Source organism: Athene cunicularia, assembly GCF_003259725.1.
Source record: "Athene cunicularia isolate RWA chromosome 5 unlocalized genomic scaffold, athCun1 chr5_part1, whole genome shotgun sequence".
Taxonomy (NCBI): Eukaryota; Metazoa; Chordata; class Aves; order Strigiformes; family Strigidae; genus Athene; species Athene cunicularia.
Genome location: NW_020799101.1, coordinates 22,957,893 through 22,981,568, shown reverse-complemented (window position 1 = coordinate 22,981,568; position 23,676 = coordinate 22,957,893). Strand labels below are relative to the sequence as shown.

At 37.4% G+C, this 23,676-nt stretch overlaps 1 protein-coding gene across 24 annotated transcripts in view; it reads left to right on the top strand.

The window, feature by feature from the left end:
* Window positions 1-22,918, top strand: part of NRXN3 (neurexin 3) — a 991,793-nt gene extending 968,875 nt beyond the window's left edge. For 16 of the 24 annotated variants that reach the window (XM_026849878.1, XM_026849875.1, XM_026849883.1 and 13 more), the window contains one exon: window positions 19,350-22,918. In XM_026849878.1, the coding sequence (XP_026705679.1) occupies window positions 19,350-20,275 (926 nt within the window). In that variant the 3' untranslated portion in view covers window positions 20,276-22,918. Of the gene's footprint in view, window positions 1-11,641; window positions 12,180-19,349 lie in introns of those variants that run through there. The other 8 variants (XM_026849868.1, XM_026849870.1, XM_026849881.1 and 5 more) reach the window with 4 other exon arrangements.
* The last annotated feature ends 758 nt before the right edge of the window (window positions 22,919-23,676 follow it).

Below are 23,676 nucleotides of genomic sequence, written 5' to 3'. Positions count from 1 at the left end.
AATGCCATTTCCTTTTATAAAATCCAAGAAATCTGAGCTCTGCATCTCTGACTGGAGCACTCAGAAAAGTACAGGAAATAGAAATTAAGGGAAGTATATTTTTTTACATATATGTATGTACACATATGTATGTATATATGTGTGTGTATAAACATATCTATATGTATGTAATACTTAGTACGTATGTGTGTAAGTATATATATATATATATATATATATATATATAAACCACAAGTATTATTCAGTTACATAATATGATAACAGATTTCAGATAGTTCTAGCAAATACCTTAGGTATGAAAACAGACTGCTAGTAATATCCTGTACTGGTCCCCAGGAGATAGCCTGCATGTCACATTTCAGGTGATTCTACTGTAAGAAATGATGCACATGCATCATTTGTGATGTGAGACACCACCTTTGACTTAGTGATAATGTAAATTAGCAGTAATGCATATAAGCATTATTATCAGTGTAAAACTGCTGCAGATGAGTAGCTCTTAAGTGTCAGATGTAGGATAGTTTGCCAGAACTGAACATCAGAAACAGTGAATTAGGAAATTCAGTGCATGCATGGAAAAAAAAAAAATGTATGCACAAGGAATTCCTGGGAACTATATTTGATAGTAGGCTTAAAATACCAACAGCAGAACTTTTTCACTGCATTCCTCATTTGTTTATAACTCTCTTCCAAATGTTTTGTCCAGAGCACTTATGAATGGGATGTTGATTTTTCTTTTGGAAAAGGAAGCAGTCAGCACTTGCATCTCCATAGCAGCTTGGAATTTGGATGCAAATGAAATACTTTCATGGTCAAAAAATTCAAAAAATTGTGTGTAAATTCCTGTATAAATGCCTGTGCATGCGTAATTACTTATTACATTAACTACATGGCTGGAAAAACTGGCAGCCTGTTGAGATGTTGAGTGCCTTCAGTCTTCACTGGGATTAATGAAAGTAGAAACTATTTAGCAGTTTGTAGGATTAGGGCTCAGTTTGTATAATTATGTGAGTAAAAAAATCAGTGTACAGAATTAGCTAGACCTTAAATCACAGTCTGGAAAAAAAATATCTATATGGTTTAACATGGAGGAGAGACTTTAGCCAGAACATTTCACAGCTCAGCTGTACAGTAAACAGCTTGTTTTCATAAGGTTCATATAATCTACATTTTTTTACTGTATTTTATTACAGTGCTCTACTTTGTTTTACATGGTTTGAATACATGAGAAATGCCTGTTGGCTTTCTGAGATCAGACAGCTTCTGATTTTCACTTGCTTTTTGAGCCCAGTTGGTGCATCTGTACTCTGCACATTAGTATTCTTGAAAAGAGCAGAGATTAACCCTCCTTTGCTTAGCAAATATGTTCTGTCTTTAAAATAAGTCATTGCAATTTCCATTTTTATTTCAGCACTTGATAGTGTTCTGAATCTTCTTGGTCTTATCTGACAGAACACCCAGCCCTATATGTCAGATACCATGTTTGACCATAAACGTACTTCAGTAGCATTGTTTATCTCAGACTTCAAAAATGTTTTGCATGCATTAAAAAGAAGCTTTTCAGACCTTTAGTAAGAGGGATGATACTGTAATCAGAGAAGTTAGAAGGATGCTTCCTTAGGTGACTCACTAACAAGCTTTAGTTGAGAGAAACATGGAGAGGATTTGAGATGCATGGAGAAAAGGATTTGTAAAGCACGCAACAGTTGCAGAGGTGGGAGGAGGAAAAATTACTGCTGAGGTTAAAAGAATTATTTTACTAACAAAGGGGAGGAAATGTTTCTGAATAAAACTATTTTTTCAGTATGAAAATCCATATTTATTAAAGCAAAAGGAACAATTTCATCCATATACCAGTATACCTGAATGCGGCAGATGAGCAAAGTCTTTCCTCATCCTCACTGCTTTTAGAGTCTAGTCCACTGACTTTAATGGTTTTGTATCCTACTGATCCCTGCAGAGTCCACACAGTGCTGGGGGCTGGGTTCCAATCTGTTTCCCACTTCTCCAATGGAGTCATTTACCTACATCCAATTTATAAGTTCAGTCAGTAAAACCACTGAAGGCAATACGTGGCTATGAGGTCGGTGAGGGTTGACCTACAGTCTTTCCCTTATGAGTGGTAATGATAGGAGACCTGAACTTGACTCTCAAATAGAGAGTTGGTATGAAGAATGTCTTTAGAGTTGGAAATAGATCAGATATTTTTCAAGTTGAAAATGCATCCACTGAGACATAATAAGCATGGAACCGCATGGCAGAGTTTTCAAAGTGGAATGTATTTTTCTAAGAGAAAGGTGAAGCTGAGGAAAAAGCATACATGAAGTGCTTTTCCAGTTAACTCCATGCACTGCCTCCCTACCTATAAAGACAGAGCACATACAGCTGTCATCTTATCCCAAAGCTTAGTGCTTCTGTGCTGAATTTTTCTCTTTGTAGTTATATGTTTGGTTCCCTTTTCAACTGAGGTTACCACTACTAAATTACCAAACAGTGAAATAAGATAATAATAAGGAATTGTGATGGAGCTATAATGTGGCAATGGCAATTTACATCAAAGTTACTTCTTTGAATGTCTTATATGGATTCATTAGCTGATAAACAAGCAAAGACAAGCTTCTGAAAACATGGGGCATTCACATATCTAAGAGTGTGGCACTTGAAATAATTAGAAGTTGAGGAGAGTGTCCTTTGCATATAACTGTAGCATGTAGTAGAAATCAAGCAGTTGATAACTGGGCTTTCTGGCATGCTTCCATTTAGAGGGATAACTCGATGCCATGGAAGCTTGTGAAAAGAAGCCACTTTGCATTAAACACGTAAATTTACCATGAAAGCATGCATTGCTTAGGCACTGGGAATAAGAGGCAAATCTGCCAGTTTAATGTTGGTCTATGAGCCTGTCCATGTTTAGTGTCCTTTTGCAGAAGGCAAGGAAGAACACTAACAGGATCTAGTGTTTATATCAGTCTTTTGAAGGTGAAACTTTTCTTCTAATTTCAAAACAGTGCTATTCATTAATACCCTAATAATCCAGTAAATCCCAGGCCACTAAGGTTAGAATTTAAACACCTTTTTAATTCATTCACAAAGTTCAAAGCTGAAGGTTTTGCCAATAGCAGAATTACCCAAATAAAGTGTTTATTCTTTTAACATAATATTTACAGTTCCATCTCTGTTCTGATTGTGCTTAAGACCATCAATTAAAATAAGAATATGAATAGGAATAATGAATTTGTCAGAAAAAAAGAATCTGCATGAGAAAATTTTGTGGCTCATACAGATAAAGCAGAGTCTATGAGAAAGTAATAGACTTTCCTATTAAAATCTAACCATATAACATCTTCATAGCAGATGAAAGCCTAATATGATAAGATTTTTTATTTTAATTAACTTTCCATCCTATTAGACTTGATACACAGTTAACTTCCATTTCACAGGTATTCATGATTGTTATGCTTCTGTGAATTACTACACTGTGAAGCTCAGACGTGATGGTTAATAGCTATGCAAAGTCATCTCTTAGCTGATTTTCTAACAATGACCCTAAAATTTAAATATAGGTATTTCAGGTAATACAGTAAACAGTCATATGGAAAACATATTCAAGCGTATGACTATATATATCTTTAAATAGTGATGTAGCAATCTGACCTGCCCTGCTCTATGAATATTAACTGTTGGTTTTTTTAAAAAACCCCACATTTTGAAAGTTAGTGTTCCAACACCACTAACAAAGAAAACAATTAAACATTTGTGATAGTGGTATATATCATGGTGTGAAGATAAGGGAGAAAGGATGCCAAGGCCACCTAGTTTACCAGTGAGGTAAACTGAATTAATCAGTAGCAGAAGTCAGTCGTCCTGAACTTTTGTTCAAAAAGTCCTTAAAGTTTGAACAAACCTGAAGAATTCTGCTGTCCAGCTCCTCAGGTTTATTCATGGACACACTGTCTTTACCTGTGCTTCTGAAATACACCCAAGTATTATGATTATCATCGATATTAAAGTAGGTTAACTTTTGGAATGAGATCTGTTTCTCTTCTAATCCAATCTGTTATGAAAACAGAGCAAATACCCTTCCCAGCCATTTTCTTGCTATAATGCACCCTCTGATAAACAGCTTAAAGCTTTGGCTTCTGAATCACAGTAGAGTTTATTCCAGTCATTCAGTGTTGAAAAAGAGGATTCAAACTTGCCTGCAGCAGCCTTTCACCACTGTAATCCTGAATTTTCAAAAGGAAGTCTGCAAAAACAGCCCCCTCTCTTTATGCTTCTGCACTTCCCAGCGAGTATTAAACTTCCCCCTAAAAACAAGCAAATGAGAAGTCCTGCCAAAAACCCATCCCAAAATGTCTGAATCACAGCACTGTCCCCTTTTGTCTTTTCCAAATGATAGAAGTAGCTCACATGTTGAAAGCTCCTATACAAAGGGCTCCCCTGCAGGCCTTCAGAGCTTCAGAGTTCATACATTACTTGCCTCTATTGTATTTCCGATGCAGTTACAAGTGCTGTCTAGTAGAACTGACTTCAAAGCACAGATTAATAGTCATTGCCATTCTGTCTCCAAACACCTCTGCTTGAAGTTTCAAGGGGATTCTGGTACACTTAAACATTAGTACCGTCAAAAGGAAAAAGCATCTCACGTCCTCTGAACTGACCTGAGAGAACAACACCTAACATACTGCTCAAAAGGTTGATGTTCCCTTTTTTCTTTTTAGAGGAAGAGTTGTGGCTGTATTTATTTATGGTTACTTGATATCAGGATTTTTACCTAGGATTTTCTACCATTTCCCAATGGTAATTTGGTAGAACCTATCAGCAGTCTATTTGGTAGTGATCTTCTCATCAGTAACAGTTTCTAATATAATATTTTTCCTCTACATGTGGCCAGATATTAAACAGAGCCTTAGTGTACCCAATATCAGCTCATTTTGCTGATGGGGAACTTGACCTAGCCTTTTCAGCATGTCTGTGAGGATTGTATTAATTCTGAGGAATATTTTGACTTGTTTTTGGCTGAGGAGGAGACTGAAGGGTTTGCCCTCAATTCTGGAGTCCTAAAGACTTCTTAGTATATGAAGAAAAAAATTCTGTTAACTTCTGTCTAATTCATTTTAACTGCAGCAGCTGGCTTCTTCAGGGTTTTGTCCAAGCTAGTTAATTCCCCAGTAGCATTTTGCACTGTCAAGATTTAACTTCCACTATAGGGACTACCTTTTCTTCTGGCTTGTTTTCTTTCAGTTTTGATATGGGAATAACATTATTCCAAGTTAATCTACAGCAAAAAGAACATAATTTTGACATCCATACCCCAAAGGAGAGTAACATTATGAGCAAGACTGTACCGCTGGAGAAGCCATCATTGGGAAGATGTGCTTAGGAGTCCCTGAATTATCACAGTGTATTCACATGAGTTTGAATAGATCGCTTCAATTCTTAAGTCGTATACTCCAGTTACCCTAGAAGTGTATGTAAAAGTGCTCAAACTCAATAGAAGAAAACATGTGGATACTTATCATGCCCTTTTCAGTAGGGCTGATTAATCAAAAGGATATGTTTAGGTGCGAAGGCACAGATAAATGTATCTTGTTCAAAGCCTACTGGAGTAAGCTTCTTCCCAACCATCGCACTGTAAATTCTCTTTACACTTTACCAAGGACTGATGTTCACAATGCTGAATGGACATAGTTAATTGTTTCTTCACAGTTATTGCAATATTTGGCTTGATATAATTCCCAAGGAACTCATGTATTTTTCTTAGTTGAATTCATCGCCATGTCTGTATAGCCCAGTTTATCCTCATCCATTAACATCCCTGTTTTCTTCTTCAGCTTGTCAAACAAATTTACTTAGACCAGTGTGTTCACTGTTAAAGGACCTTGTTAAAGGTCAGTAGTAGTACTGTTTCCTATGTATCCTCAAGAATAAGTTGCAGCTGCTTCACCGAAGAGACTTATAAAGTGAAGTGCTTGAGATCTTGAATGTCTTACGGAGAGATAAGTAATGCCTGGGACGATCCTGGATTATTCAGCCATCCCAGAAGTGGACAGTTTTCTGTATGGTTTTGCTCTACGTTTTTTTTTTGTTTACAGCTCCAAGATAAAAGCACATCAGCTGTCTCTGGATACCAGCTGTAGATGCAGGTTCTTCCCAGCACTGATTTTTGTCTCTAAGAAGAGCAGGAAATACTAAAAGAACAGGGGTTATCGAGGGCAGAACTAGAATCACTGCTTTGCCATCAGAAGAGAATTTTAAGTTCTTTGCAAGAGAAACCTTTTGACAGTGAATCTACTGTGCTTTGGATCCTCCTCTCACAAAGTAAAGGAGGAGGTTCCATCCACTGAGTCCCTTGCAGCTGGACTAGCTACAGCCTTTGAGAATGTAATGTGCTTATGCTGAGGGATAAATTAAATTACTTTGTAGGATCTTTCAACAGAAATGACAAGCGTAGGCTAGCATCCAAGTGATTACAAATACTGCACTGAAAATGAGTCCCATCTACTGCTGAAGTTCACCAGAATGTACTACTTCTTATAAAATCCAATATGAAAATATATTTAAGAGTAATTACATATGAATGATCATAGGAATTACTGTTATGCATCAGTTAACTTGGGTGTACAATTCCCACAGAGGATAATGTGGAGTCAACAGTAAGGTTAGGTACAAAACAGTGTTCATGAAGTATCTAGATCTTCATGTGGTTATGATTTAGCTGCACCTAAAAGAGTATTTGTATGCCAGCCAAGTAGGCACTATTTCCATGAAATATCTCAGTATGGCATACCCTCCTTACGTAGACACACATTTCAGGGGTCTTTTAGAAACTGGACATTCAAATACACAAGAAAGATTTGCTGCATGGGTTTAGACCAAAGACAGTAAACTATTCCTGCTCCCACTCAAATTATTGGATGGAGTTCTGCTACTGAGTTTGTCAGTATGATGATCTGGTTACTGGTTGCAAAATCCCTCAGGAATAAGAAAGACTTCTTCCCATTTTGTCAGACTTCTAGGATTAAATAAGTTTAGCTTTAAATCAAAAAGCCTTAGCTTGGCTGACTAAAAATGTCAATCATCAGTCTTGCAGAAAAACATACCAGATCTTTCTCCCAGGAAAAAGAGATGCTTGAGTAGACATGCATGGGAAGAATGCTTTCAGGCCAGTGATACTGGATGGGCTGCTTAGCAGTGGAAGCATCAAAGTACACTTTGTTTTGGAGGAATGTGAAAAGATAATAAGCTTATGGCAAACACCTGGAAAATTCTTTACTTCATGGAGCCATGGCAGTTTAGGCCTATGATTTCCTTAGCTCTGATAGCTGTAAATGTGCTTTTGTGTTTGATAGTTTTGTAGCTCATCACTATAAAGAAGTCCCATTAGTTAACTCTTACACACAAAACCATACAGGATGACATATGGGACTTTGTCAGTGGCGCTCATGCTGATGTTCTTACTATAGATCAGCTTTTTGTTTCTGACCTTCAAATGTACCCACAGCCTTAGAATGAGAGAGCTTTTTTCCAGTAAAAACAGCTGATGCAAGGGAAGTGATATAATTTACCTTCTTAGGCTATTCCTATCTCTCTGTATTTTGTAGTGGACCAGCTAACCAAATACTCTTCTTCTACAGTTTAAATCGGTGTGGATAACCAACGGGATTCATGGAAATAGATTTTTATTCTGAATTGGGGTTAGGGATGAGGAGTTGACTTGAAAATTTTTTTTTTTTTTTTTTTTTTTTTTTTTTTTTCACCTTCTAAGCAGTCATTTGGCTGGATGTTTGAAAAATACCACTCTGAGAAAGGTTAAAAGCATGCAAGAACGAACAGGTTAGTTTGGGAGGTACTGCATGCAGGAGGGACCATCGAGAAATACCAAGTTTCCCAGACTCCTGCCAGAATCCCCCACCTGACTTCTCTTTCTTGGAACTTTATCCTCTAGAACAATCTTCCCCCTCTTCTGCTCATTTTCTCCCATTTTCCCCATATGCCAAATAATGAATGAGTTGTGGACAATAAGAAAAGCCGTGCTGCCTCTATAGCTCTTAGAAGGGTTTCTTGCTGGATCTAGTATTTCTAGTATTTATATTAGGAAGAGGTAAATTCACTAACTTTTAAACAGCTGCAGAGTGTACTTAACCAGTTTTAGGGGGAGGGAGAGAACCAAGTCTCAGTCTGTGTTTGTGTATGTATTTATTTTACACTGAAATCACTGGAAATTGGGAAGATTATTCTCTTCCTTGGTGTACAGATATATGCCTAAAGTGAAGATTTTTACGTTGTGGGTTTTTTTTTTCCCCCCCTTGTTTATTTAACATATATTTCTGCTACCAAAATACTCTAGTAAAAGGATAAAATGCTGCTGACACATCTTGAGGCTAAAAGCAAATGCATAGCTAACAGTACCTTTTTCTCTATTTTGTAGGTAAACTTTTTACAGAAAAATTAACACTTTCCAGTTCACTGGAAATTCTTTGTTTCTTTTCACTGATATTTTGATAGTAGCAGCTGCTTAGAAGTATGTCCAATGCATATTGCCTGATGCATATGACTTTAATGACACTAAAAGGGTGCCGCCTGATATATAAAGGCAACATCCGTTTGGAAGCCCAGATTATGCAGTGGTGAAATGCATGCTCCCTTTTAGCACTGAAAGCTTTGGGTGCCATTCTAATTAGGTCAAAGTACAAAAAATTTAAAAAATAATTTCCTGGCCTCATTCTTGTTTTGCAATTAAAGCACATAAAAATACAGAAATAAAAATATCCCAAATAAGGAGGGATGCATGATTAGGCCAGCAGGGAATCCTGAACATGTGAAGTGCATCAACAGTATATCTGGACAGCTAGGTCAAAAGAAGCAGCTGGTACAGCTGGTTAATAATGAGACATATTGATAGACTTGTGTTGCAGTGCACAGAACTCAAGTAAGATGGGATTCAGTGTGTTAGGGAGGAGATAAACTGTCAGCCTGATGGAGCCTGAGGGCTACAGTGGTAGAAGACACAGAAGTTCCAGAGATGAGCATGAACCTGGGGGACAGCAATGCAGCTCTAGACCCTAATTTGCCATCTATCATCTTGCTCTTTAAGAAACACAGAAATAGGCATTACCAAAAGCCAGCAACATTTTAAAATGCAACTTGAAAACAAACAAAAAGAGAAAATACAATTTCATAATTAAAGCTGCTGAGCAAGGGGCTTTTTTCTCCTTTTTAAAATGTGGGTTTCTTCATTTGAAAAGTTTGGCTATCTTGGCTCAATCCTTCAAGCAAGAAAGCTTGAATGCCTTGATAGTACAGGTGGCTCTATTCCCAATCCTTTGATCTACTTTAAGTTTTTGAAAATGAAAAAAAAGGCTGCAATGGTTAGACTTTTTGATCTGTGCTTTTCCAAGCAACAGTTTGCTAAATGTTAAGTAATAAAAATATTGTCTGTGTAGCTTCATGTGGAGACATTTAGGATCCAATTTTCAAATTAGGACATCTGGTTTTGACTATTAACAGCTAGATTTAAAAAAAAAAAAAAATAGAGAAGATTGTCCTAGCCTAAGCTGAAATTGCTGGACCCAGATTTTCCAAAGAACTCTGCTTCTGTTCGAGCACCTCTGTATTGACAAAGAAAAAATTGCTTAGCACCCTTAAAATCCTCTTGTAAGTCTAACATCAAGATTTCCTTTACAAAATCTTGTCATCCCTTTAAGTGTCTCTGGCTCCAGTTATGGTTCTTTAGCTCTTTTGATCTTTCAGGCAGTAAAAGGCTTTTTCAGACCCTCATACGAGTTAGGCATTTATTGTCAAATAGGGCATAAGTATTTTCTGGAGTGGCCTGACATAGACTGCACAGTTGGCAACCAGACCCATGCCTTACAGTCTGTTTTGCATCAAAGAGAAGGCACTCAGTTCTAATGTGCTGAAGGGGGATATTTCACTACTGTGAAAATCCAGCTGCAAGTCATGACAAATACTGATTAAAATTCAAAGCTTAAATGCCTCTTTGTGAAACTCCCTGAGCACAATTGAACCAGAGGCTCAGAATCCTGGTAGAGAGTGATGTCCAGGGACACTATCCTTGAAACCTTATCAAATAAAGATCTCCACTGAGGCCTGCAAAGGCCTTGCTTCTGTCATTTTTTTTTTCCTATTCCTAGCCAATATTTTCTGATCCACAAATGAATTTCCAAAATTTCCTGTGTACGTTTTGCTTCCTGTAACCTGCATGTTCTGTCCCTGAGGTCACCCTGACCAGGTTTCCTCTTCTTTGGTTGGACCTCTTCCCTTCCTAACATGTTTTCCAAAGGGATGTAGGAGACAAGTCCAGTGCAGTCTTCCAGCAAAGGCATGGTACATTCCAGGTACAAATGCACTGTGCTGGCAGTCAGTGCAACCCTCATCCCTTCTGAAGAGGAGTTAAGAATCTTTTCATACAACTCCTCTCAGAACTGAACATTTTTTAGTACTACATCTAAAACCAATGTGGGCTATTTAATTTGTGTGGGGTTTATGCTTACTGAACATTCCCTAAAACTAATACTGATTTCTCAGTGGCTTTAGAGTTACTATTGTACCTCATGTTAATAAGTACCAAAACATCCTGCCTGTTCGTTATGGTATTTACACAAAATTGACCGTGGTCTCATCTGCAGGGCAGATAGCCCCATCCTTCCCAGAAATTCAAGCCTGAAATAACCACCCATTTCCACAGACTGGTGGTAGCATGACATTTATGATGTGTTATGAAATGACCTTGCTGGCAATCCTGATGGAAAGTTAAGGTACCTGCAGTGTTTACAGCCTGCTTTTCTAATCTGCTACAGAGATTTGTCATGGAGAGTGTCCAAAACTTTATATGTAATGTTTGCCCTCTCCTAAAAGATCAGCCAGAACACGTTGTTTTGGTGGGATCCTGAGTTCCTTCCTGGAAGGTCTCTGATGTCAGGTTGATGGTCTTTATACAAGAAAAATACAGATGTATGTGTCACCTAGGGAATACAGAGGAAGCTGAGGACCCCTGTAGGACATGAGTGTTTGGGATCCAGTTTTAGTAAAGACTCAGAACTGATTAATAACGTCACCTTGAACTTCAAATCCTTTTATAGCATAGGAGAGACTAGTCTTAGTCTTAATGCTAGCAGTGTCAGGTTTGCCTATGCAAAATCATATGGCCTTAGTACCAAATACTTCTAACTGGTGGGCACCCAGTAGTAATAATGGACAGCACATCTGAATAGCTGCTCACCACTTCAAATAAACATAGACTACAGCCATAGCCTTTTCCAGCTTAGCAAAGTGTGTTTGTAAGAACTAATTTTTCACCCTTTGCTCAAGCTGATCAGCACTTACAGGAATAACCCCAGTCTGACTAGGCAGAAGAATAAACGACACTCATTTTGGGAATGTCCTGGAGAGTTAGAGCCAGAATAAGAGCTGGAGCCTGGAGTGTTTGATCCAAATACAAGGTCATAGTCAGGATGAAAAGTGCGTCCTAGCATAGCTTACAATTTCTCCTCACCCTTTTCCCCTTCTGATCTCCCCCAGAAATGCACAGAACCCGCTGGAATGTGCTTTGCCCTTTCTGGAGAGGCATGGATGGTACACCCCTTGCCCCGCTGGTATATTGCCCATCCCTTCCTTACAGCCAGAAGCTCTAATGCTGCTAGATCACTCCGTACCGCCCTTACATGGACATGGCAACTGACTTACACATTCACTCCCATCATCTTCATCTCCTGTGTAGTACACTCATAGATTTTTACACTCCCACTCCATCCACCCTAGGCATTTTTTCTTCCCATAAGTCCCCCTCCACTACCCCTTTCTTTAGCATTGTTAAAATTTTATGTGCAGTCATCCATTCCTTAAAACACACACACACAAAAATTATAGAAAAAAAGAAAATGTTTAAAAAAATATATATCAAATTGACCAAAAAGGCAAAAAAGCAACAAACTTTGCTTTTCAAAAATCATTATATATGTAGATATGCAAACAAGCAAAAGTAAATTCTATAAAATGTACAGGATTTTTCAACTGTAATATGCTAATAACTTTACATAAGATAAAAAAATACAACCAAAAAACAGCAGAAAAAAAAAAAAAACCTTCAAATTTGTTAAGGTGCAAGATTTTTTTCTTTTCATGTTATGTGGTGTGGATGTATGTGTTGTTGCCTCCCTGTATCACCCTTTGTTGTAAAACAATTATATTAAAAAGAAATAAACATTTTGCTAAAAAAGTTTTTAAGAAACAACAACGAAAAAAAACAAGTTACAAGAATGTGGCAATGCTACTTGTCCAAGAGCATTCTTACACAACTTTCTTTTGTAAATTTTTCCTTTCATGCCAAAAAACATGCGGGCAATTTGTTGATGTAAGTTGACTGTTATGAAATCAATGTGGTATGCTTTTTAAATATTTTTATGTATTTTTTATTACTTTTTTTAAAAGGAAATAATGCCTTTGATATTCATCCTTTTTTTCAGTTCTCATAGGTCTTAATCTTTCTTTTGCTGATAAAGTGAATGACTTGTTATGTTTTTCCTTTTTCTGACCTTGTTGGTGTGGCATTTTTATTTTCTAGTATATGGTTTTGTTTTAGGAAAAATGTATAAGTTCATTTATTTATTTTTGTATCGGTTTGTATTTGCCTTTATGTTATGTGCTCTTTGTATATTGTCAATTGCCAGATTGTATTGGGCAGAGGAGAGGGTGAAGGAGCCCGTGGTAATTTGCTCCTATTCTTTCTCAGTCCCTCTCTAGAGCTCTCTTTTCCCTTTCCCTTTCCCAGAATTAATCACCAGTAATGCTACTTTCTTTTATGCTTCTTAAATTGTATGTAGCCTAGTGGTGTAGCCTTCATGTTAAGTCATGTCAACTACAAGACTTCTTTAGCATTTTGGTAGCTCTCAAGGTCTTACTGCAGCACTACATCATGCCAAATTTATTCCCATGAAAGTGTTTTATTTCTATCAGTTTTCTTCATTGCTGACTATCCGCCTGCTGACCAGTCCAAATGATACTCTCAAGTGTACTCTTACCAGGTAAACACACCCATCATATTATGACTAATATCAGGCTTGCTAATATCATCCAGAAGTGATACATTTGGCAGACACTTTCCTACAGGAACACATATCCTGAACCTCTAAAAATTCCTGGCTTCAAAAGAGATTTGGATTATTTAAAAAGCAATGAGCAAAAGTAAGAAAAAGCTGTACTTCCTTATAAGCAGGTACGTTTTCACCATTCCTGCATAGTAATGCTATGCTCAGTAAGTATTTTAGGTTCAACTGTCAAGTCCCTTGAACAACTGATGTTGAAAACAGAACAAATAATTATGCTGAGCAGGAAGCTATCACCAATTAATCATAAAAGTTTAAAATAATGATTGGAAATGGAAGAGGGCATGTTTCAATTCAAAACACAGCCCATCATTAACATGGGATTCATGACTTCTCAAACTCTCTGCCTTCCTCTTGCTCATGAGCAATGTATTAGGAAGCACTGCAATAACTGATGTCTTTTAATGTAATTTGGGAGCCTCAGGAAATGCTTTTTAACAAACTCCACCAGTAGAAGTATGGTTTTATCTAATAACTTTGAGGACTATATATTCTCTGAAAGAAAAAGAAGATATTTGAGATGAAAAGTTGCAGTATTACATTGTGGATAATATTTTTTTTTCTCTACTACTGACTGTCAATTGCAATTAAATCAGACTGTAAAGAGTAGAAAATATTAAGAATGTTCATCTACTAGGTTTCGTGTTAGCATCATATTTCCTGTGAATCAGGGACTATGTTCTGAATAATTTCCCCTTTTTATCCTCAGAGGACACAAAGGAGAATTAACTAAAACACAGTTAGACTGAAATTTACGAACTCATTCATTTAATAAGGAATTATTGTGTTGATACAGGGGGGGAAAAGGGTAAGGTATTCTTTTCTGTAGCAAGTATTTAATACTGAAAGTGGAGTCAAACTTCAGAGGAACAGCATAAGAATAAAATTTAAATTACAAACTGTGGATGCAGAATTTCAAGTGCCTGCAAAAAAGGATGAGTTATGCAGCCTTTAGGGATGGCATTTAAAAGCTCTTCAACAACAGCTGGAAAAGAGAAAGATGATAAGGGTGTGTCCCTTATCATCATCAGGACAAAACAAATCTTTCAGGCTTCATTTTTGTGTTGCTTTCGTCCTGTATCAGTTTGATGCCTGAGACTCCTGTGAAGTAGTTGTGACTCTAAAGATGAAAGCTGGCGGCTGCTACGGTTTTTCAGGTTTTTTTTCTTTTTCTGGGTTTTTTTTGTGCCCTCTGCATTCATGTATCCTCCACAACATCCTCACAGTTCATAAGGCTTCTATTAAATTTTTAACACTCTGTCTTTTCCAGTGGCAGAGAACTCTTACTGGAGATCAGCCCCAGAGGTATGAATTATATATCTATAAATATGCTCATAAAGGAAAAAGCAGGGCAGCTCCAAGGCTAAAGTAGACCTTTTATATCCCCAGTGATCTTGGTAGTTTAAAGAAAAGCACAACTCCGTGAAAATAGTATATGTGCTAGATTTAAAGGCTAACTTTTAAGGCATATATGCACACTCTGCTTCGTGGAATGAGGCCAAACAGAGGACTGGGCTGCTTGGTATAAGGTTTCCCATCTCATAGACCTCAGTTCTCTCAGTGCTGCTTCCAATTTGCTGTTCAGTAATTTTTTGCAACTATACTATTGATAAGCAAACTAATTTTACATCAGTATCACTGCAGAATAAAACATTTTATCTGTTTCTGTTTTATTCTTTGGCATTTTCTTATCAACAGAAGCTTTTTAAAAAAAGATATTTCTATTTGGAAAATATCCAATCACTGCTTAAGAGAGAAGGCACAGAGTAGGTTAAAAATAAATCTGGAAAATCCTTGTGAAATCTTTGGATTGCTAAAGTAATCGTGAACTTGCAGCATACCAGTGAAAACTGGTGTCAAACAGGCAACAGAAAAAAGGGGGAAAGAAATGTAACTACAATGAAACAGCCCATATCATCCACAGATAGAATCTAAGTCTCATATGAATATTTGTTTTGAAGCCATGTCTCAAACTGGGTGGCAGCCTTGTCATTTTTTTTAAGCACAGAACAATTTGGAAATTAAAACCATAAAGTTTCATTCAAGGCTGCAAAGTATTAATTTTACAATTGAAAAAATGGTAGACACTGTGAGAAAATAAAAACTTCAAATAGGAAAACATAAACATAAAACCTGCCTCAAATTTATTTCCCTTTCAGATTGTCATGTAAGGTTTTTCAGGGGTTCCTCTTCAGCTTTTTCTAGAGATCCAAATCTTTAAAGCACTTGACTTCCACAGCAAACCTTTCAGGATCCAAATCCCACATAAAATTTTCTTGGCAACTGAGTGGCACTTCGTCTTTTAAATCTTTTAATGCTTACCATTCAGCCAACTTGGGATCCTGGGCAAGAGCCACCACCTCCCAATCACTGGCTCTGGGCAGCTTCCTGCCACCTCAGCTGTCCTTTGTGAGAGATGGTTCCCACCTACATGCACACCAATCATCTGCCTGCAATTAGACTCCCCCTTGTGTCACTTGCGACTAGAAATGTAGTACCAGTAGCAGAGCTGTTTGCAGATATGATATGAAATGTTTGCAATTGCTCCCCTCCATAGATATTGGTGTTCACGTTTCTCACACTTTCCTGGGAGCTTTTCAGAATTTACATTCCCTGTTATCCTTAAATAACACATTTCTTTTAGACTGAGTGGCACTTTTATGACACCATTTTAAAGGATATTTTAACTCCTCTGTAAATCACATACCCCAAGAAGTATTCATTGTGCTTGCATCCTATTAGACCTACAACTTCTAGCTTGCTGTGTTTTGAATAGATGCCGAACATACCAATAAAACAGAAGCCAGATTTGATAGAGTGCTTTTTCTGAGTTACCTTCTTCCACACAGCTTTTTATCAGTCTCACAGTTTTTTCCACTACAGACAGAAATAAAAATTCAAAAAGCAAACCATCATCACCACCCTTACAGCCATCTCCCTGATGCTCCCCAAACGTATGATGTCTTAAGTAAATGTAACAATTTAACTCTTCGACGGAGAAGGCATTCCTAATGAAGGACCTTTAACAGTCTTTTAGTATACAGGTAAACATAGTATGGATCATTGAACAATTTGGAATAAAACTAGGCATGAGATTAAATAATTGTATAGGAAATCAAAGTTTATCCAGTCTTCCTGGATTAAAAATTCTTTCTCTTCTCACATTCATTGTGAGGTTAAAACTTTGTAAAACTAATTCCTGATTCTGTCCTATTGTCTTCCATCAAACAAACTTGCTGAAAAGAAAAAGTTCCAATCTGCTCTCCATCACTTACATGAAACCCCACTTACCTTAGCAACTCAATCGACTTTTTTTTTTAACACTTCAGGAAGACCATGATCATTTTTATAGTTGCAGTAGTCTTGATCATTGGCTCGACAGCAGCAAAAGCTGCAGAACCATGACCTAGTTTTAGAGGCAAGTGTTACTGGGGCAAAAAGAAGGTCTTCATATTAAATGTAAGATATTTCTGATTCCTTCAAGAAAATTAATCATTAATAGGACCAAATTAATTTCTTTTTGGAAGAAAACTGCCCAAAATATTGCCCCAGTGTGTGGCAGATCAACTGCATACTAATGCTGTGTGCCAGTGTAATAGATTTTAAGAACAAAGACAGTTCCGAGCTCTAGATGAGCAATTAAAAGCTGACAAACTGATTTTTTTTCAGTTGGGTGTCACAGATGGTGAAAGAAAATCACAGATGAATGGTAATTTTTAACAGCAAAACAGTGACCATAAAAATAATTTAAAAGGACACTACTTATCTCTGATTTGCTGGAACTTAAATTGCCCACTCATGCAATTTGATGTAATGTGTGCTTAAATGTTATTCTTTTTATTTATTTTCTACCAGACTCACAGATGATCTTTCCCTCTGAGGCACAGTCCAAGTTTATCCTGAGATCACCTGTTTGCATAGATTATAGATGCCCCACTCTAGCCATGGGTAGGGCTTCTGGACATATATAAATCGTATTACATGCTCTAGTTTCTACATTGCACAGAAAACAGCTCAGCTGCATGAACACAAAACGCTGTGTAGCCATTTGGCAGACAACACTTCCTGCTTTTTACAGAATTTTTTTGAAGATATCTAGTTTGAAGAGATTGGCATTATTTCACACATATGATACTTAGTCATCGTCTATCCAGTAACAAAAGTGGTATGAACATGCTGAGGAAGCTCAGAAAACTAAACAACATATTCAAATTGACCCTTTGTGACTTAGCTTAAAACTAACTTTGCATGAAAGTATGCAAAGTACCACATTTCTTATTTTGGCCTAATTTCTACCTCTGAGATAAATCTGACTGTTTCAATTGATTAAACTGTGTCTCCACTTAGTTTCTCATTAAGGATAAGAATAAGCCATATTGCTAGTTGAACTATCCAGATTTAATCAAACTGTTAAGTACCTTTTTCAGTATATTGCTCTCTCAATATGTAATTTGTTCAAATATATTGTTCTCCAAATATATTTAGAAGGGATTATGATTTTAGACCATATCCTTTATAGAACTCCCATGTACATTACTGGCAATGGGAAACAAGTACATATAATATATAGTGTAGATAGGAGAGAGCAGAATTTTGACCCTGATCCCATTCAGCATTGTAACAATGCCAAACTGTTCATTAGCAGTCATTAGTACATAAGTAAAAGCCAGAATTATTTATTTAGAAGCTAAAATTCCTTTTGCGTATATTTCCTTAAGTAATGGTGAGTATGTCAAAATTTTCCATGCATTAGAAATACTTCTCACTGACTTGCACTTCTTCCAACAAATCTAGATGACTACTTGCACTTCTTCCAACAAATCTAGATGACTACTGATGATGTCAGATGAACTAAGAAGCAGCTAACTTAAGTGGCTAAGCCAGAGAAAAATTACCCAAGGGAGAATTTATACACAAACTTTCAAAAGCAATATGGCTCACCCTAAAAAAGTGTCGGTGACCTGTATGTCAGCAGAAGACTGTGTATTCTGAACTAAATGAATTAAATTATTTATGCCTCCACATCAGAATAAAACAGTAGAGTGTTAATTACCCATAGGCTCAAAAGTGCATGTACAGACACAGTATACAGGCAAAACAGGACTACTACCCTAAAAGTAGCAATATTGATGCTCAGAAACCGAACCTTAGAAGTGATGTACTGGTTTTCTTGTTTCGGTTGCAGCTTATATTGTGGTAAGGTACAAATGTTATAGCTATTAGCTTCATTGTTCTACTTCAGGAGTAGACTTTAAGTCCACCCCATTTTTAGTACTCTGTAGACAGGTAGCCATCATGTTAGGAAAAAGTAACACTGATCACAGCTATTAGGTGTGAATACAACTTCAGGGCTCAAGTGCTAATTTGGGTCATCAGAGTCCTTATTACATCACGTCGTCAATCACAATATAGTCTATCTTAACTATTAATGAAATTATAGTAAAAGGATATCAAGAAGAACCAAAGATGAAGATAGCATGGCATTAGTAGCCCCAAAAGATGCAAGGAATGGGACATCTCTAGTGTCAAACAAAATGGTAAAGAAAGATTAAAGAGATGAACAAGCGTTGAATAGAGCTCTGTACCTTCATGGACCCAGTAAGTACTTGATTCTTATTCCATCCCTCACTTTCATGAACTTTCCCACAATTAAAAAAATAGGCAACAATCAAGAAGAAATGTGTTAATGGGAAAAGTGTTAGGGAAAACCCTTATAAACTGCTACAGAAGGTGAGCAGACTTGAAATACTAATGTTAAATTAAAAGAATCAGGGGAGGAAAAGCTGGCAAGATGAGTGGCAAAAATCCATCTAGGAGAACATTGCTCTATGGAAGTTTAAAGTAATTAATTTAAACAGTCTTGTAACCAAATGCTTAAGAAAGATTGCTACCAAAATGTCCTCAGAGTCACTTGAGAGTATCTTCAAAAATCAAAAACTTTGAATCCCCAAAATTTCAGAGTATTTCACTGTACATAACTAGTAGAGGCTAAAAGAGGGAGGAAATAGAACATGCAGTTTGCCAATGCCAAAACAGGGTGGGAGGGAAGAATGAAAGGCACCCCCAGGAAAATATGTCAGTAGTGTAGTTAGAGTGAGAAACCTGATCCCTGACACATTTTTGTAATGCCCAAATCTTCTCTCGCCCTTGAATTAAGTGAGTTAAAAATGGTGCATTGTGTCATTAAAATGTACTAATCTTCTTTTTTTCTCTTTTCCATCCCAGGAGGTGAATTAGTTATCCCTCTACTTGTAGAAGACCCTTTAGATATCCCTCCTATTGCTACTCGTGCACCTTTCATTACACTTCCCCCTACCTTTCGCCCCCTCCTCACCATTATTGAGACCACCAAAGATTCCCTGTCCATGACCTCTGAGGCGGGGTTACCTTGCTTGTCGGACCAAGGCAGCGATGGTTGTGATGATGATGGCTTGGTGATATCTGGGTATGGCTCAGGGGAAACCTTTGACTCTAACCTACCCCCTACTGATGATGAAGATTTTTACACCACCTTCTCCTTGGTAACAGATAAGAGTCTTTCCACTTCAATCTTCGAAGGTGGCTACAAAGCACACGCACCCAAGTGGGAATCCAAGGACTTTAGACCTAACAAAGTCTCCGAAACTGGTAGGACTACTACCACGTCTTTGTCCCCTGAGCTGATCCGCTCCACAGCTTCGTCCTCGACTGGGATGGTGCCCAAATTGCCAGCCGGCAAAATGAATAACCGTGAGCTCAAACCCCAGCCTGACATAGTCTTGCTTCCGTTGCCCACTGCCTATGAGCTAGACAGCACAAAGCTGAAGAGCCCGCTAATCACTTCCCCCATGTTCCGTAATGTGCCCACAGCAAACCCCACGGAGCCGGGAATCAGACGGGTTCCGGGGGCCTCAGAGGTGGTCCGTGAGTCGAGCAGCACAACGGGGATGGTCGTCGGCATTGTGGCTGCTGCTGCCCTCTGCATCCTCATCCTCCTGTATGCCATGTACAAGTACAGGAACAGGGACGAGGGGTCCTATCAGGTGGACGAGACGCGGAACTACATCAGCAACTCAGCCCAGAGCAACGGCACGCTCGTGAAGGAGAAGCAGCAGAGCTCAAAGAGCGGCCACAAGAAACAGAAAAACAAGGACAAAGAGTATTATGTGTAAAAAAGAATACTTATTTATATACAAATATATAAATACTTAATGAGATTTAACTGAAATATCAGAACCATTGCAGCAAATGAGATTGGGAGATATCATTTGTGGGAAAAAAGTATTGGGAAAAAAAAATTCAGCAGTGACTGTTAATGTCTCAGTCATCGCTTGGAGTCAGCAAACTCTGCCCTAATGTATTATAAAGCACACTTAGCGTTCTGGAGATGGCGCGCACAGCTCTGCCCTGTTAGTGAACTTGGACGTCTCCAAATCTCCTCCTCCGCTGAACTTTCTGCAAAGGTAGAAGACTTCATGGCTTACTTGTTTCATATCTCCAAGTGAGTCTTTAACAATGTTCGTGATTCCTGACTGTATCAATAATTTTTCAGTTTACTTATTTAAAAAAAAAAAAAAAAAAAGGAAAAAGAAAAAAATGCAAACAATATTAAACAACAAAATAATATTGAACAAACTGATCTGGCCGTGTCCAGCACACATATAATTTTTCGAGATTGGAGGAGGGGAATAAATGATTTTGGAGATTGGTGTTTTTTTGGTTTGGTTTGGTTTCTTGGGTTGTTTTTTTGTTTAGGTTTTTTTTGGTTACTCTTGGGTATGGGAGGGAATGGTGGAGAGGAATGGTGTGGGGGGTGAACCAGGACATGAGTTGAGAAGAAATCTCGGAAAAAAATAATCCATAATAAATAGAGACTATTGCCATATATGAACTCAGAAGCTACCCATGGTGTTTACTCTGCATATCTGGTTGTGTTGTCTCTAGAATCCGTCGTCTTGCAGTAAGTTGTTTGATGGGTGGTGCTGAAGAAAATTATCATGGAAAGCTGGTTCCCTTGGATCTGGCTCCGGTATTTGCAACTGAACTGAAGAATAGATGGGTTTGGGTCTGTTCTGATCAGTCATTGGCTTTATTTGAGAATATCACTTAGTATGCATTAGCAGAGCCAAACTATGGTTAACGGGATTTGAAGATTCAAAAAAGAATGCTTAAAAAATGGTTAACCATTCTGAGCTGAAAATACCATGAAAAAATAAAGGAGCCTTCCTCTGGGTTCTGGTTCTGTGACTGATTGCAATGCATGCAAAAAATAAAATTAAATTGGTTTAATAAAGAGATCAGAAAGACACCACTGGAGTTCAACTTGTGACAAGACCCATAAATGTCAGAAAAGCTAAGCACTTGTAAAAGAATACAAAATACGTAGGTTTTTTGACATAAAACTTTTTCATATGTAATATTTTAATTTTGTAGCCTGACATTTCAGATCATCTTTGTCTTTCCATTTGCCCTGTTCTCCCTTTTCCTTCTCTTTTATATGAAAGAAAATAAATAAAGCTGCTGTGACACACAAAAAATAATAAAGAAAAAGGAATTTAATAATATAATATATATATATACACACAGATATATTTATCATGGTATGTTTGACGGGACGACTGGAACAGAAGTTCTGTTATGGTCATAATGTGGAATGAGAATGTTCTTGAAGAGCAAAGTAAAATGAAACAGACAACAAAAGCAAACCTTAAAATGTGAAGAGAGCGTGTGTTTTAGCTTTGTCACAGTCACCTGTGTCAAAAAAAAAAAAAAAATCTGAAATTTTGTTTACATATTTTACTACTATTTTTTTTGCTAGTATAATTTCTATATGGATACCCTGATGGTGTATATACTGTTTTATGGTTAAATTGGGAATGTCTTTTGGTTTTAACTTATTTAATTTAGTTGTTTAGTTTCTACATTTTCCCAGTTATTGTGAAAAGGATTATCTTGCTGTACAGAACAATAGCCAGGTGGTTTGACGGCCATGCCTATCATGTGCAAAAAAAGCAAATGAGGGAGACACAGAGAGGAAAACAAAAAACAAGACGGATTGCAAACTCTGGAATATCAGAAATGTACACTTTTTCTGTATACGGATGAAAACTAATCAGCTGTTTAGGTTTAGAAATCTACTCTTGCTGGTGTTTATAAGTCGCATGAATATTTGACTATGAAGAAGTGTCATCAAATACATACACGCACATGGGAACTTAAAAAAAAAAAAAAAAAAGCCTTCTCAAACATTTAGAGAAGACGCTTTCATGTTAACAAATATTTTCAGTGCGTGTATGTGTGCGTGTGTGTGGTGCGTGTGCGTGTGTGTGAGTTTGAGCTTTTTTTTCCTTTTTTATTTTTTATACTAAAAAGAAAAAAAAAGACAGGTTTTAAAAAGGTATGAAAGCACGATTTTAGATGACTTAACTGGCCGAAACTATATAAAGTTGATTATATCTTGATGTCTGTAAAAGATTGCTGTTCTTGGAGTCTTGGAGTCTTGTGAAATGATTTCCTGCTTTCTTTCTTCCTTTCCTTTTTGCTTTCTTTTTTTTAAGTTAAGGGAAAAGGATTTACACTTTCCTTTTTTTGTGTAAGTTTCTATTGGACAGTTTTTGGGAACATGTGCATTTCTGTATGTGGGCTTCTACCATATCCCTGTTGCTTTATGGACAACCTTAAGAATTTTTATTTGAGTTATCGTGATGTTATTGCTTTTTTTCCCTTTCTTTTTCTTCTTCTTTTTTGATTATTTTTCTTTTCTTATTTGCATTTTGTTTAAAGATATGCTTAGCAATAAAATGTTCTTCCCAAAACCCTGGATGTTGCTGGGTTTTTATTTCTGAAAGACTTCAGGGAAATTCCAGACGTTTAAAGGTGAAAAGTAGTCTGTGAAGCAGGTATCCCCCATCCCATGGGAGTGTCTAGACACCAGGTTACAGGATCACGTTCATGTTTGCATTCTTTCATTAGCCCAGTGAATCTTAATTCGTTTGTTCACAGGGATATAAATTCAGGCTGAGTGGGGTCTACCTCACATCACTCCCAACCCTTTGTTCCCCACCATGACCTTAGTGGGGTAAAGAGTAATCCTTTGGAATATGGGTTTCAGTGACCTTGAATAAAAGCATACCTAGGGCGTTGATTTAGTATGTCCTTTCTAATGTGCTGCCTATTTTCAGTCTCCCTTTGAAGTGTGTAGCTCTTCCCATGACATTTATGGGATTCTGGATTACTCTTCTGTGGCCAGCAGTCTGATGTGCTGCAGCAGCTGAATCCTTTTGGGGATTTGGCTAGGGAATTTGATACAAAAAAGTGTTCACTTTATTTTATATGAGGATCTAACTTGGGTCCTCTGAATTCATCTGTGACTTTCCACGCACTACCTAAGGAACATAATTTACTTACTTTGGGTGCTATGGGTCAGACTTAGGTACCTAAGTAGATGGTCTGAGTGTTCACTTACTTCCAGGTATGCTCTGAGGCTCCCAAAACCCTGATCACAGCTGCTGGCTGCACCTTGTCCTACTGGGCATTGTAGTCGATTATGATTCTGGCCATCATGCAAAATTGC